The sequence below is a fragment of the Anomalospiza imberbis genome, chromosome 3, assembly GCF_031753505.1.
Source record: "Anomalospiza imberbis isolate Cuckoo-Finch-1a 21T00152 chromosome 3, ASM3175350v1, whole genome shotgun sequence".
In the NCBI taxonomy this organism is placed as follows: Eukaryota; Metazoa; Chordata; class Aves; order Passeriformes; family Viduidae; genus Anomalospiza; species Anomalospiza imberbis.
In genome coordinates this window covers 73,505,309-73,522,462 of record NC_089683.1, presented here as the reverse complement: position 1 = coordinate 73,522,462, position 17,154 = coordinate 73,505,309, and the positions used below count along the sequence as shown (strand labels likewise).

The window sequence follows — 17,154 nt, the reverse complement described above, 5'->3', positions numbered from 1 at the left end:
TTCAACCCCAATTTGCAGTATGTACAAATCTCACACTAACACACACCAGAGCAATTAAAATAAAACCACGTGGCCACTTCAGCCACACAGAAACTACATCAAGCTCTTATACAAAAATAGGTCATACATGCTCAAAGTAGGTAGGCAGAAAAGGCAGACAGAATTTTCATCTCTTTTTTTTACAATAATATATTTTGGTTTGCTGTTTCTATGTCCCGTAGGAATGTCATTTTGCTATTAATGTGTAGACAACATATTCCTCTCTGTCAAATACTTCAGATATTGTGAAATACAAAAGGCAGTTTAGGGTCAACTTCTCTCAGTTATATTCCAATAATGCCTCTCTTTGCTTTAAAATCAATCACATTTGTTAATTACAGGGTACAAGAATTGCCTTGATAAAGTAAACTCCAAGATGACTGAAAATGCAGTTGCTTCTCACTGGAAAGGTACATAACCTCTTTCCAGAATGCTCTCTTTGGAGATAATGCTTTGTATCCACACTACTGATTTTCTATGCAGTTTATTCTAGTAAACATTCATTCATATAATCTTCAGAAATATGAGACTTCTTGATACTATTAAAACTGTCCCAGTCGCACATTAAGCCATCTGTCAGGATACTATTAGTTGAAAAATATGAATGGACTATTCAGTGCAGCATTCAGTTTTCTGTTTCAAAAGGAAGCACTAAAGTATATCCAGCCTCAACACTTCAAAGGGAAGCCTCCTAAAAAATGCCCCAAAACTGAATTTTGTCCTAAAAGTACAGTATAAGCAAGAGTCCAAAACTTGACTCAGTTTTCCTGAGGGGACAAGAAGAACAATTGAAGTTCTCTACAAACATAGGATGCAAATTATGCAAAATTCCAACCCAGGAGCCACACTAAAAAGTATTGACTGGCACTGTGCCCACCAGGGACCACATGCCAACTGGAGCACAATGCTTGCCAGATATTCAGCTTTCTTTGATGACCCACCATGTGCCAAGAATTTGGAGTAAGGACAAAATCATGCTGTCTTTCTTTTCTTGAATCAGCACTAATTCCAAACAAATATCTTAGTGCAAAAGAGAAGACAAAAATGTCTTGTGACTGCATTTATTTTAATACAATTCAAAAGCTTAATTAGTAACCTCAAATAAATATATTAGTACATCATATCTATCATGACCTGAGATGAATATTGGATTTCTTCAAAGACATAGCAAAAAGACTTTCTTTTGTATTGTAAGCTACATTTTGAAATGCTATTTACCAAAAACTTGAAAAATATGTTTTATCATGCAAATTTCAAGAACACAACACCTATTGCCAAACATACAGTAATCTGCCAATAAAATCTCTAACCTTCACACATTATTTGAGCCAGTATTTCAAAACTAGCCAGAAGAGAAAATTCCTCTTGTTCCGAATTTAGGTTGACTAGGAACTCTGTGTCATGTTCTGATGATTAAACTAGAAATACCTAAAATAAATTTCAACAGCATTCCTACTCAGCTGTTTTAAAAGGATGTGTTTGCAATGAACCCAACTTCAGTCCAGTTTCAAAGGTCTATAGTACAAGTCAGCAATCTTCCATCTCTTCACAAACAGCAAGACAAACATTCTGCCAACAATGCAGGCATTACTGAGTTAAAAACTCAAAAAGGTAGCAATACACGTGTACTCAGGATTCATTTCTAAATAATTAAAATATTATTGACATTGATTCAGAAGACAACCTGTCTGGAGAGAAAACACACACACAAAGGGTCCAGAAAGTTCTAATTCCAGTTAAAAGACTTCTCATTTTTTATTCAGCTGATTGGTTCATAAGAAAGCCACACTAAAAGATTGATCACCCTGTATTTGAGAGCTTAAGTAAATTAATTTGTATTTGCTACAGAGTTCCTACTGGTCAGATATCTATACAACACAAAACTGTGCTACAGGGAACACCATTCTTCTCACCTTTGATAGCACATGACAGTTCAGAGTCAAATATTATGGAAACCTACTGTTATAGAAACAATCTTTTAACAATTACTTTGAGTGCTAAGATTTAGCTGCTCTGGGATTTTTCAGACACAATAATCATGAATCATATGTAACTGCTACATGTGAATGGACTATATGGAAGTACCATAGATTCCAGTAATGCACATTAAGATGAATCCTAGAACACTCTGAAAAAGTTCTTTTAGATACAATATGACTAGTTCCTGTAGTTTAGGAGGAAAATAAGCAAAAACTACTTACGTATTTGTCATCTGATCCACTGGCTATAAAGCGTCCACAGGGAGACACTGCAATTCCACATGGATAGCAGCGGCTACTGTGCCCTTCAAAACGACGCTCACACCTACAGAGAAGTTTCTGTGTTATTAACACCAACTAAAAATTACCTCTTTTACTGCCATTTTCATGAAATCCTCCTGGTATCATGTTTTTCTTAGTCTACAAATTCACTAAGGCAAATCCACAAATTAATTTTTAAATATATCGGCTGTAGGATTTTGTCAAAACTGGAAGATGTTGAACATCATTAATGACTAAAAATAAAATGAACAGACAAAATTGCCTCAGGACAATGACCAAACCCATGCATTGGCCTTGTTTAGTTTACAGGGATAGAAACATGATTAATAATTAGAAAGGAGGAGCAGTGATGCCTATCAGTTAGCTAAGGGGAAGGTGTTGTGAAAGTCTGCTCTATGAAGATTTATAAATCTCCCTCCAGTTATTTATATCAAATAAAGATGCAGTATGTAGAATCATGACATAAACAATTATTGCTTGCTTTTCTCATACCCAAATCTGAATATTTAACCTTTGTTGCCTATTTACATTTTTACTCCATACATTAATTTGTTGTATGTGGTAAGTCAAGAAAGACAATATCTAAACATTCCAAAGTGAAAAATCTCTCTCTCTGTTCTGTAACTGTATATAACTTCTTACCTATCTCTGCTAAAACAGTCTAAGGAAGGAATGGATTTAAAATTAATGCAAGAAATTAATTTATTGCTTTTCATGTTAATATTGCAAGAAGCATTGTAGAGTAAGTTTTAAATAGTTGAGCACACTTGGGCCATTTAAAAATAATATGGTTTTTAATGAGTTGAAGATTACTATCCACCTAAAAAGCACCACAAGGTTGTAAAGAACTATGATAGCTTTGCAGTCAGCACAAAACTAATGTTAAAAAAAATTATTTAGTATTTTCCTCAATATTAAAAGACATTTTAATACAAGTTTCAACACCATTCAGAGCTGTCATTTATATATGTATACCTCATTTCAGAAATTTGTTTTTATACCTTTGAGGTATTATTTTAAAACAGACTTATAAAAACCTATATTCTTTTTTTGTCTTTATTATGAATGTTGCCAATCTACCCTTTTTACAAAACAAATTTACATACTTCACCATAGTGCAAATATCATATATTTTATTTTTTTTTTAATGTATGCTAGATCCAGGAACAAATTTGAAATAGTAAAATCTCCTGCCAGCTCCTGTGATATACATGTTTTCCTGGCCAGTGAAATCACAGAAGCTATGTAAATTCAATTGACCGAACCTATGTGCAGAAAGCTCTAAATTTTTATACCATTTTGTTCTGTTGTAGACACACATGTATGTGTAAGAATGCACTAAATGCCAAGCTGGTTTCATTCACCGAGGTGAAACAGACATACGTAAACAAAAGCATTACTTTGTAACTGATCTAATTGCTATCTCTTCTTAAAGCATAAAAGAGACACTTTTGAATGCATGAAAAGACATCATTTTATAGAGCCTAGCTCTGAACTTTACTGTGTTCTGTATAACAAAACTACTGATATTAACAGATCTTTTGAGCATACAGTAACCAGACACTTCACCTCAGACAAGATCTATCCTGAAACCGCTAAATTAACCCAACTTATGAGAACACTACAGCTCAAGAGAAGCAACTTATGGAGATAGCCAATTACTGTGACTATGTAAAAACATTTTTCAACTTCATTTTTTTACAAGAATATTCAGAGACTTTCAGAAACAAATAGCCACATTTGATCTATTGAATAACCTGCCTCTGTCCAAGCTTCCTATTTACAGCAAAGGAGAATACTAGCTACCTCAGTCTCCTCAGCATTTTCCTCCTCAGTTAGGCTTCCACACAACATTATTCATTGTGTAAACTTCTCCTATAACTTAGCCTTGAGTCCCAGTTGCACTGTTTGCAAATTTCAGGGAGATTTTTTTTCTGAGTGCCTTTTCACAGAGAATTGGAGGAAAAATTCTCTTTAACCTTGTACTTGTAAGATAAATCGTTATCACATGAAAGAAATTTCTTTATGAGAAAAACAAAATTCATATCCACTGTCCCTCCCAAAGGCATCTTCAAGTTCACCACTCTTCCTTATGTAGAGCACTGGTCATCAGGACTACTTCTAAATGTTTAAGACCTCATTGTCAGGGCCTGTAAAAGATAATTTCCTCAATGGGGTCTTCTTCACAAAAGAGCCTCCTAATAAAACACTGCAAAAAACTTCCTTTCAAAAGAAACACCTCTGTATTTGTGACCAATAACTTGAATATTTCACCTATAAATAGATATGTAAGAACTAACAGGATTCCAAGGTTTTTACTGATCTTTTCTGTGCTATACCACAGCAGTATAAAGCAATGTCTCAGTCATAAAGTAGTGCCCTTTCCCTTGTGCTTGTGCAGCCACAGTAACAACCAATACCCTGGATTCTATTTTCTTAATTGTTTTCTTGTTCAACTTTTCCATTATATCAGGATATATGTTCCATTAGAAGTTCAGCTACTTCCCCAACCTCTCAAAATCCTACTTAAAAAGACATTTAAAAAAAAAAAACTTGATTCCAATTAAACTTTCCACAGAATTAAGTAGAAATTCTGTTACTCAGTCTATTAACTCTAGATATCTACAGGTATCATAGCAACAGGAAAAAAAAAATCATAGCACTATTAGATAGATACTGTGTGTATGATTCTAGCTTATTCTAGGGATTGTCGTCTTTCAGACTTTTTTTTTTAAGTAGCAACAGGTGGTGATCCAAATTATTTTGGATATTGCAGGCTTTACATGGCCAGCTGGCATGCTCTCCAGCCTCCTAAGAATACTTTTCTGGTCAGAGCTTTTCAGGGGTTACCATGACAAACATCTGGTAATTGCATGGGACAGCAAACAGCCAAGTTTTCCCTATGTTCTTCATTGTACATATTTTAGTGTACATTCCAAAATATGTATCTTTTTATGTTGCAAAAAACTTGAATAATATTAGAAAAAAATACATTTTTTTCTGTCTTTGGAAGAGAAAGATACTGGAATGTGTGTCTCTATAAATAAGAGAATACTCTCACAAAGAATTCTATTTCATTCTACTTGCCGCATTAAAAAAAAAAAAAAACTGCAAACAAAAGTTTTTGGGCTTTTTTGGGGTTCTTTTTGTTTTTTGTTTTTTGTTTTTGTTTTGTTTTGTTTTTTTAAACCACTTTCATTTGTATTCTGTTACTTTGTGCCAGTGCTCTGGTATTTGTTCACAGACCCTCCAGTACCAGCAAATCTACTGAGGCTCTGCAAAATGTGAGTATAACTTGACAGCAGCAGTAGCTACCTTAGATGTACTGAACACATGGGTTTCATTTCACTGAAACCCCAAACCCTTCACATAGGAGTTCCTGCTGTTTTTACCATAGCATCCAGCAGGGACCACATCCCTGTGTTCCCCATCCTCTATACTTTCATGCAGCTCCAGGCACTCTTATTCCTCAGAATATGAATAGCTAGACTCAAAAGCTTCAGGGGAAAAAAAAAAAGAAAAAGAAAAAAAGCAAACCTTATGTTCAGAAGAAACCAAGAAGTAACCAAATTCTGATTATGTGTATATTTGTATCTTGCTTAGGATGCTGTCAAGCGGCTAGTTCACAGTGAAGATTGAAACTAAAAAGTATCTCAAAATTCAAACTGCATGTCTGACTCTAAGGTCTCAAAGTGCAAATGTGAGAAAAAGTATGAGTTCCCTGTGGCTGTGGGAAGTCTGCTAAAATATGTTGCCAGAGGAGCTTATGATCTAGTGGCACAGCATCATAACACTATTTGGATATTTTGCCTTAATGTCTAACACTATCTTCATACAATTGGCAGATTCTTTCAGAGGCTGAAGGAAGGTGAAACTCAGAGTGTGAGTCAGAGGCAGGCAGCTCCTACCACCACAGTTGTTAGTGGATTGGGTATTGGGAGCTCTTCCTAACACCTTGTCCCTGCTATTCTTATTACCTGCAACAGTAATCTAGCACCGACTACATCTACCTCCTCACACTACTATACCAGCATCCCAGACTTCCAAATTAGGCTGTACTAACTCTTCCCTGTTCTCTCCATTTCTGGGCAGGTAATAAGCACAGCACATCTGACAGCATAGCACAACTGTCCCTTTCTGCCTTCCAAATTAATTTTCAATTTCAGCTGTTAGTGTACACCTCGCTCTCTTAGTCAATACGACATCAGCTCCCCCAGCAAGTTTCTCATACCCTACCTTTCCTGTGTAAAGTAAAAAAAAAAAAAAAAAAAAAAAAAAAAAAAAAAAAAAGCTATTTTCACAGAATCACAAAGTGACATCATGGTTGAGGTTGTTAGGCAACTTTGGAGGTCATCTTATCCAACCTCACGGCTCACACAGAACCAGTGTGGTTCCACCAACCCTAAACAAAGTGGAGGTATCACCTCCCACAACTTACTGGCAACACTTTTCCTGATGCAGCCCAGGATAAGCCTTCTTTGCCTCAAGGGCACATTTCTAGCTCATGTTCATCTTGGACTCCTTTTTTGCTAAGCTGGTTTCCATCTAGTTGCCCCCCTCATCATATATTGGTGCCTGGGGGTTGCATTTGGTGCCAAGAGGACTTTGCACTTAGCCTTGGGGAACTTCATAAGTCTTCTACCAGCTCATTTCTACAGACTTCTACAGCCTGAAGCAAGGAGCAGAGTTCATGGGTGGGATTCCAAGGCTGGGCAGGGCAATTAAGGCCCAGTGGTACAGTGAGGATCCTCACAGTGCATCTTGTAACTTGAATAAATATGCACCTTAAAATCTGATGTCAAGCTACATCACACAATTATTGACACAAAGAAGAATGAAGCTTTTTTTGCATCATGCCTTTAGCCATAATTTACTGATGAGCAAGGAAGGTCCACATTAGTGCCTAAAAGCTTTATAGGGGATCTGAAATCTGCCTTGAGGAAAAAAATTTTAAACTACTTCACATTCTAAAACCTCTCTTGAGAAAGGGGACTCCTTGGAATGACCCATGCAAGAGAAGCTGCAGAAAACTGGACACACAGTTTTTCTCATTATCATCCAGTCATGAAGATATCTGTATTCATGTAACTTTGCTAGTGAGCTGGTGCTACCAAGTGTTTAGTCAATATTCTAAATGCATTTAATGAAGTGAAGGATGCAACCCTATGAACTTATAGTTTCCTCCCAACAGAATGAATGAAAGAAATTTCCTTTCTTCTGGACATTTAAAGCACAGAATTATCTAATCGACAAGTGGGAGAAAGTGAGAAATAGAAAGGATTCAGACTGCTAAAGCAGAATTGAAAACAGTCATATGAAATTTAAGTGATATACAAACATACTAAAGCAGCTGGTATTTATTCTAGTCTGATACTTCCTGTTGTTATGAGTTTACTGTATAAGGGCATTGAATGTTCATTAATCCCTATGTTTCTACATTCTCTCTATGCATTGGTTTTACAGCTCTAGGATGCCAAAGTACATCTTACTGCTCTATATGTTCATGAGCATAGCCACTAAACACAGGCGGGACTGGCAGACAAGGAGGCTTAGTGTATTGGAATTTTCTGATATATCTGGCCTCTGTGGCTTAAAGGACACAGCAACTTGTGTCATTCCAATCCAGACTTTAAGATATTAAATTTAATTGGTGGAGACAACAGGTATGGCTGAGTATAAATCAATGCTAGATTCCTGACTTTAGAAAGAATAGCAAAATACATTCAATACACACAACAGTATGAGAAAGGATGGTAAAGTTTCTTGTGTCTTACAGATGAGTGAGTCTACAAGGTTTCATCACAAAGAACACTTCAACTCCTTCAAAAATGTAAGAACATATTAACTCTTTGTACCTCCTGATCATTAAATGTTTTTCTGAGTCTTTTATGGGAATCCCAGACCTGGTGACTATAATGTCCATCTGATTCAGATTTCCACAGCATCTCAGCCTAACTTTTGTGTTCACTGCTTTCAACTTGCACACAAGAGAAAGTAATTTTACTTGTTCTCCAAGTAGTCATTCTTTTAGACAATATAAACTGAAACTGCTCTTCAAAATATCTTGGAAGCTGGTCAAAGGTCATTATCTTACTCTAAAGCATAAGGTCTCATAGTTCATTATCCTAACCTGGAAGAGGATTAGCCACAGTTTTCTTCTTCCAAGAAAAAGTATTTTCCTTGCTTCTTTATTCCTAAGTCTGTTTTGTAGATCATCTGGAGCTTTTCTTAGCTTTCATTATAAACGAGTAGAATGCAGGAGAACTATAATAAATACTCAAAAATCTTCAGATGAAACTTTACAAATCCATGCATTTCAAAGCAAATGGAGTAGGAGTCTGAGTAAATCCAAAAGCCACTAGCACTTTCCAAGATTCCCTCATTTATTGGCAAGATGACCTGGCTGTGTGAGGTTGGCTGACAACATCAGAAAGTTAAAATGTCTTTTCTTGTACCACCTTCAGAGGAGCCCATGAGACATTCTGGCACTCTCTGAAGGAATCTTGGAATGCCTCCAAATCATCAATAGTGAAAGAGACAGAAAAATTCACAGCTTTATCCAGAAAAGATGATGAAAATTTAAGTTGCAAAATAATTTCACCAAAATCAAGAACATAAGAAAAGTTAAATTAATTTTCCCCATGGAAAAAAGTCATAGTTTGATAATACAGGTTGGGTTTGGTTGGTTGCAAAATTTTTGTAGAACTCAAAGCAAAAATATCAATATATTCAAAACTTAGAAAGCTGTAGGCCAGGTTAACCTGTTTGAAGATTTAATCTATGCAAATTAAAAAAGAACCAGAGCAACCTATGATTTCTCAGTCAATTGTGAGAAAAGGAATGCATGTCATATGAAAAGGAACTCTCAAAGAAACTGAATAAAAAAGTCCCCTAAGAGTCCAAGGGAATTGTGCAGTTATTCTGCAAATTATTTCCCATGCTTTCAACAGCAGCTTTGAAGAGCACTGTGCTGAAGGGATTTTTCCCCCTTGTTTAATCAAAATTTTATACTTTGTAGAACTTTTAAATAAAGTAACAATGGATAGATTCTCAAGGTCAGCAAACAGATTAAAGAAAAGCAAAACAATTTTGACTGTGGACATCTAGGGAAAATATTTAGAACAAAGTCAACAAACAATAAAGTGGAGATCTTGGAGTTAGTGCTACTATCCACAACACTGCAAACAGTATAAATGAGAAGGTGAACTTATCTTTGCTACATTGCAAGAACACTGGACAAAGATTTCACTAAAGAAACCCTATTCTAGCAAACCCAAAGCAGAAACAAAGAGACGTCATTCTAGAGGGACTAGAAACAGTTGTTGGTGCACCAACTTTACAAATCTACAACTTTAAGAGATTAGAAGTACTAGCCCACCATAAGGTTGTTTAGGAACTAATCTCTCCTGTACGTACTCAACAGTGCAAGGGATGGACTGGATTTGATTGGGCAAAACCTATGAACAAAAAAAATAAGCAAAAGTGTTCAGTCTATGCAACTATAGTAGACCTAACACTTCAGCAGAGACTTGTTCCAAGTTCAAACAGACTTTTCCAAACCTAGACATTTAAAATTTATTTACGTGAAAAACACCTGGTGAACACATAGGAAAAATTGAACAGTTTTACTCCTTTTGAGAACTCAGGAACAGATTTTAAAATATAGAAGACTCAGTCTCTGGTCTGAGCAATGGCAGAAAATCTGATTTTTAAAAATGTGTTTTTTCTTTTTTTCCTTGAAAATTGCTAACAAGTGAAAACCAATTATTTATTTTTTGTATTTCTCCTCCACAAGAGTTAATGCTACTGATCACTGTATAATGTGTAACACATATACATAGTACCTCACAAGCGCCCTTAAAATATCTGCCATTAAGGACTTGAACTACTTTTTTGAAGCTTGGCTAATAGAACACAGTGGACACTAGAATACACCGACCTAGCCAAATGAAACATACAGCAAGAACATACATAAATTTGTTCCTTCTTCTCAAGACATATTCATTTAATTGATTGCCCAGATTTTACACTTTAACTATTTTACCATTCACTGACTTTACTTATATTAGTATTTAGAAACAAAGAGACAGATAAGTGATCTGTGAAAAGCTTTCTACTTTTTCATTACTCTTCAGCAACACAGTTTGAGCAGCTTATTAGAAAAACATAAGAAGGTAACATATTCCAACCCCAGCAGTCTCTAGTTTCATTACTTTCTGGCATTGAGTGAAGGTAATACAGCAATGATTTTGAAAAGAACACATATGCCCCCTATAGATTTAATGTATTCTTACCACAGAAAGATGGAAATAAATGAAAGGCTCATTAAGCATTGCCCAAATAGAAAATTCACTACTAGAAAAATTATATGACAGCTTTCCATAGATATGTTTACATACACAAGACAGCAAATAGAAAGTTATTCTTTAAAGCTTAAATATACTCCCCTTTTCTTTTAAACATAATTCTTTTGGCCTCCACAACAGAGCATGCCCCAGGTATTACTTTTCCTGAGCAATGTTCCCTCTTTGATGTTCTATTAATTTGTCCCAAGGCTTTCCCAAAACTGAAAGGTGTTTAGAAACAGTGTAGCATTTAATTCTGAGTTTATGGTAATGCATCATGCAAACTTATAGCACTACATACATGGTTCATAAAAATGTTGTTGCAACTGGCTTATATTTTAAAAGATGATCATAGATTTTCCTTCTTTTAGCAGTAATGGCATGCTGTTTTGGAAATACCATTAACATTCAGTTCAGTGAGTGCACCATATATATATACAATTAGATCTACAAATGTGGGTAAACATAGGTGATAAATCCTAAATATTTAATGGCTTCCCACATAACTGTAATTGAGGAATGAGCACTTTGCTTGGTCTCTAAAAACAAGTAAACTTCAATTAACCTGTAGTTCAGATTCCACATCTAAATTTCTACTGGTATATGAGAGCAATTATGAATTCTGAATAAAGGTAAAGCATAGCTTTTTATTCAAAGGTACCTAATTCATTCTTACCTCAGTGTTCTTAAATCCCACAGTTTGATGCCATCACCTGCAGCTGTGGTCAAGAAAAGGTTGTAAGCTTCAGGTTGCTGAGTGCTGAAGGATGATCCCTGTAAAACAATAAATCAGTTTCAGGTAACTATTCTCATGGCATTTATTATTTATAGAATCATAGAATATCTTGAGATGGAAGAGATCCATAGGAATCATCGAGTCCAACTCCCTGCTCCTGGCAGAATTATGCTGTATGATTAAGAGCATTGTCCAGATGCTCCCTGAACTCTGACAAGCTTGGTGCTTGGACCACTTCCCTGGGGAATGCAGTCCAGCAACCAACTACCCTCTCAGTGGAAAATTTAGTCCAGCTAAGAAATAAACAGTAAATATTTGTTAGATAATGTGAGAAAAAGCTTGTCTGCACACACACAAAGGAGGAAAGAGGCAAAGCATGCAAAGAGCATGTAGAGGAAGTCCCATAACCCAGTCAGAGAAATGGAGCACAGCCTTGGCTCCTCTCAGTGCTGTCCCAGGACAGCCATGAGCTCTTTGGTCCAGGGGTGACACCCACCAGGATGGTCAGTGAGACAGGCTATCTGGGGCATCTCACAGACTGAAGGGGATTACTAAAATCAAGGTATGGGATCCATCATGTGAAGCAGGGAAAGCTTTTTTTGTGATTGCACAAGACATTACAGGATGTTTAGGGAAGAAAATAAGGGCAGTGAATGGGAGGGAGCAAAGGTTACTTCAACAATTAATTATAAGACATTGTTCGCCCTGGGGTAATTGTCCCATTTCCATTAACTTCAGTAGCAATTGCATTCATTCATCACAAGACTAATTTTAGCTTCATACTTTTAAATAATTAAATCCAGTTTAAACCTCTGATATTTTAACATCCACATTGGCAAATCCCAGCCTTTTTGCTGGCTAAAAATGTCTTTCTCCCGGGAACCAAATTGAAACAGTTAAAACACTTTCTTTCCTTTCCTTACCATTCACTTTCTTGATTTGGCTGAATACATCACAGAAACCTCAAGGTAATTTCCTGCAATCAGTATTTGACTGCCAGAAATCTTCTATTCATTATGAAAGCTGGTGCATAGCTTGCTCTAAGAGATGAATTAAAATGTACTGTGCAACACATTTCCCAACAAAGTCTACACATTCTCACATTAGCTCTGTATAACTATTAAAAAAAAAAAAAAGAGTAATGCAAAAGACAAAGACAGTAGTAGTCCAAAGGACAGTATTCATTAAAAGTTACTGAGCAACACTTTTTGTGCTTTTGCAATATTTGCTTACCATCCCTTGCTTCAGCCAGCACTGGTCACAGGAGTCCAAAACAAAATATTCTACAGACACATACACATTTACTTTTTGCATTACTCCTTTACTATAGAATACAGGAAAATAATTAAAGGTAAGAAGTGCAATCCATTTTTTCTTTCTCTGCCCTGAAATTTTGTCAGCGATATACTTTATTAACACATATACTTGTATCTTCAAACTACATCTCCTACTGAATATTGATATAGGAGACAAGAAAAAATATACTAGTTGGGATAATATGCAAGCTGAATTTTATTTATCACTAAATTGTGTTTTTATAGTTCATCAATTTATGATAATCTATTTATGAGAATCTGATGCAAAAAGCAGCAAAATCCCACACTACTGAAACTATTCTTTCATTCTGCTAGATAAATCCCTTCCTTCTACCCCATCAGCCTCCTCATCCACCACTGTAATCCCTTCTCAGCTTCTCTCTAGATTAACTACACTGCAACCTTCACATAAGATTTGGCCTCAAGGAAGATACGGTTCTACAGAATCTCGCTTTCCTTCATTAATTCCTTATGAGCACCATTTATGTCTTCCAAGGAGTGCAGCTGGCTTATGTTAAAGGCATCTATCAATAGACATATCAGAAAGCACTTTGTACCTTCTGGTGATCTCATACTTTTCCCAACATTGCAACAATGGTTAGGAAAAGTTATCTGACCGAAACTTCAGAGTTGCCAATTGCATTTTTCAGTCTTCACATCAAGTACACTTCCTAAATAATGGACCAATGAGTTTTGAAACAAGAGGGTCTGAACAGAAAATTGAAAGTTTTGCTGTTTCTGTGAAATTGAGTGTACTCTATAACTGTGCTAGCAGAACATAATACCATCCAAATATTTGTGGCTCACAATGACAGTTTTCTGTTCACAGAATATGTTTTGCACCATTGCAAACATATTATTAACATGAAAGTTCTGAATCTTTGTGGTCTGATCTCAAATTGCCATCTAATTTGGTATCTCATATGTTCCTAAACTCTAAGACAGGAAGAGGATTTTCATATGTCAATCAATTCATTTTACTATGTCTCTTAAAATTCAGTATAAAAAGCAATGGACTGTTATAATAAGCTTAATCAAAACACTGAAGGCTGAGATGAATTTCACACACACTAGCAATTGCAAACAGTCTCTAGAACAGAACAAAAGAATATTTAAAATCAAAGCCATTACACAGCAAATTGTATATATTTGCTTCAGCTGGTTTTGTCTAAGATAAAAATAAGAGAACGTCATGCTGATCATCCAGGTTTCCAAGATATGCTATGTATTTTATAATTTGCTAACAGGTTTCTCCAACATTTAATTGGAACATACTTGCCCTACCACCTCCCACAACCCTCAAAATAGATTTGATTTTTTATTCATTTAAAAAGTAAATTTTATGATAATGCCCACTTAACGATTATCCAAGTGGAATCACAAAACTGTCTTGAAACATGAGGACTGATTTGCATGAATCTAAACCAGAAAATGCAATTCAAGAATATAGATACTGCAATCGCAAATGAGTATTTAGTCCACACAATGAGACTAGGAATAGTCCAAAGGAGAGCCTTCATAAATTTTGGGGTGTAGGCGCTAGATCTTCATCATGAACTGTTTCTCTCCACAGGTTTACTTCCATTAAATCATGTCTCATCACTTGAGATCCTTAGATTCCAGTGTGTTTCATACTTTAAACAGGATGTAATTTGCACACAGCATTCTACACATTTTTATAAGTCTAATTTGCTCTAATAAATTTAAGCTATCCAAAGTAATAAAATTGTTTGTGTGTAATTTTCCTATTGACTTATCAAAAGTACTAGTTTTATATAACTGAAAAAATAGAGAACCTTGATGTATAATTGTCCCTTAAAATGGTTAGTTTTCTTTGCTATACCACATACATCTAGGTTTTTTTCCCAAGTGAGTACTTGCCCACAGCTTTAGAGTTTTTCTTGATTAAATAACCTGAAGGCACTAAGCTGACCCAGCAAAAAGAAAAGCCAGAACTTTAAGCCTATATGTGTTACAAAGAGTACTGAAATAGTTAGCACAATTTTAAGTGTTTTAACAGATCACATCTATAAGGAAAACCCACAAAGAGTTCTACAACAGTAATAACAAGGACTGTTTTAAACCCACAGAAGCAAGAACGTTCCAACTGGGAATGAAGCACCGCATTCAACCAGACCTAACACAGCAGGCATTCCAGAACATATGCTACCATAAAAACTACAAACACTCAAATCAGTCTTCAAGGAAGAAAAAAAAAAAGAGCAAGAATGACTGGTTTTAAGTCAGCTATTCTATAGTAGTACTCAGAAATATTTTTTGGTTGCTGTTTCCAGTGTTTCAGAATAAATCATACAGTGTCAGATTGATCTTCAGAAGAGAACACTTACATAAGGAAAGATTCATGTTGAACTACAGTATTACAGTCTAGCACAAGTAAGGCAAAAGATAATAAACACTTCTCTAATAGCAAGATCATTCAATCAGTCTCACTACTCCCTCCTTTACACTAGAGAACAAATTAAATCTGTATCGACTTATCACATAGAGTCATGTTCTTGCCCATCCTCCTCTACATATGAAAACATACCGATTACTATCAATTCTAGTTTTAGCCTCTGATTTCTTTGTTGATGATTTTGTAGTGGTACTACAAATAAAATTCAATAAAGTATATACCTTATTTTGGCAGATCTGATGGACTGATCTAACATGAGCTTCCTGTATCACTGCTGTGCTGCAGCCTGCATTGAGGTCAAAAACTTCCAATGCTCGGTTGCTGCCAGCTGTAAGTACAATATCTGTACAGTTCTCTGTGTTAAAGTTAAACTTGCCTAAAGGAACAAAAGCATATAGACATAAAAATAAAGATAAATAAACATATATATAAACTCTATTGTATTTATTGTTCTATGAGCAACACCAAAAATCTTACAGCACTAAAAATTTATGTCTAGGGATGAAGTTCAACATCACAAAAAAATACAAGTTTTTTACTCTAATAGAAAAGGAGTAGTAAATCATTAAATGCTACTTACTTTAGCTGATGCCTATATCATTAAGTCCAAAGAACTACAAAGAAAATAAGAAACACAAAGGATACAAGAATAGAACTCATTCACTGCTGAAAGGCTGGTAATCTCCATTGCTGAAGTCATGGGAAATTTCTGTACCAATTTGCAAACACTCCTCTTTTTGTATCTGCAAAGAACATCAAATGAATGCTAATGTTAATGAAACTAGTTATTATTTGTAAACTCCCACTGGAACCACAAATCAAAATGCTTTCTTTCATTATTAAAAATTAAAGCAACAGAACATTTGCCTTATTGTTGAGCTCTGTTAAAACCTTGGTAACCAAACTCATTTGGATGAAAAAACCCATAATATTCCTATATAGAAGACTGATTATTCATCAACATGAAACACTAAAATAATCTTGTATGTACACTGATAACGTTGAAGAGATTAAAGTCTGTCAAGTACCTATGTTCAGAAGGCAGATATACCACTGGTTTCAGTGTAACATTTAATGTGCTGATGATAAGGCAAACAGGAAGAAAATGAGGAGAAAACAGTGAGGAAAGAATGAAAACAGTGAGGAAAGAATAATTTCCACTTAGATGGGAGGAGAATAAGGGACTGATCACACACTACCAGAGAAATTTTGCTTCCCAACGTACACCAAACTCTTTAGGGTCCTGTGGGTTACCTGCCAGCTCCGTACAGAGGTGGCAAACATGCAAAAATGTCTAAAATGGCTTCCGACTTCTTTATTAGACAACACAAAACTGTGCTGTTGTTCAGTATAATTAGAACTTTCTGTTTACTGAAATATATCCACATTGGCAACATGGATCTATTCTTATAGTAAACAGAAAACATAACTCCATGGATATGGATATGTGGGGCAAGAATTGTGTGATTTCAATAGAAGTCACCTAAGGAATACAGAGTTAATAACAACTGTACTGGGTCTGGTTGAGGTGGAGTTAATTTTCTTCATAGTGGCTTGTATGGTGCTGTGTTTTAGACTTGAGATCAAAACAGCATTGATAACACACTGGGGTTTTAGTCATTGCTGGACACTGTCTGCACAAGGTTAAAATAATTCCTGTGTAACAGTTAATATTATACTTGCATTTTAGCACATCTGTCTAATGAAAGTGTAAAAGTCCACGCATGACATGCTGTAGGAATCATTACTGTTTCTTTCCAACAATGCTAAGAGTTTGCAAAACTGAGGTCATTTGACAAAAGCAATATGGTTGTCAGCCAGACCTGGTCAAAAGAAAAACACTTGGAGATTTGGTTTTTGCCTTTTGTTGTTATTCTCTAACAGTGATCTGCTGATCTTTTCAGATGGACATCAGAACTACTTTAGCAGTGATGGTGAAGCAGAATATATTATACAGTGTTTTTCAATTTTATCCAAGAACCGTTTGTGGTTTCCACAAGTACTTTATTCAAATAAACTAAAAAATAAATTGCACTAGACT

At 35.5% G+C, this 17,154-nt stretch overlaps 1 protein-coding gene across 7 annotated transcripts in view; it reads right to left on the bottom strand.

The window, feature by feature from the left end:
• Nucleotides 1–17,154, bottom strand: part of WDR27 (WD repeat domain 27) — an 89,184-nt gene that overhangs the window by 49,135 nt on the left and 22,895 nt on the right. For 4 of the 7 annotated variants that reach the window (XM_068185140.1, XM_068185143.1, XM_068185146.1 and 1 more), the window contains exons 19-22: nucleotides 15,759–15,856; nucleotides 15,335–15,456; nucleotides 11,322–11,419; nucleotides 2,241–2,343 (exon numbers count right to left, since the gene is read on the bottom strand). In XM_068185140.1, coding sequence (XP_068041241.1) covers nucleotides 2,241–2,343; nucleotides 11,322–11,419; nucleotides 15,335–15,456; nucleotides 15,759–15,856 — 421 coding nt within the window. Of the gene's footprint in view, nucleotides 1–403; nucleotides 1,060–2,240; nucleotides 2,344–9,626; nucleotides 9,758–10,718; nucleotides 10,867–11,321; nucleotides 11,420–15,334; nucleotides 15,457–15,758; nucleotides 15,857–17,154 lie in introns of those variants that run through there. The other 3 variants (XM_068185145.1, XM_068185147.1, XM_068185144.1) reach the window with 3 other exon arrangements.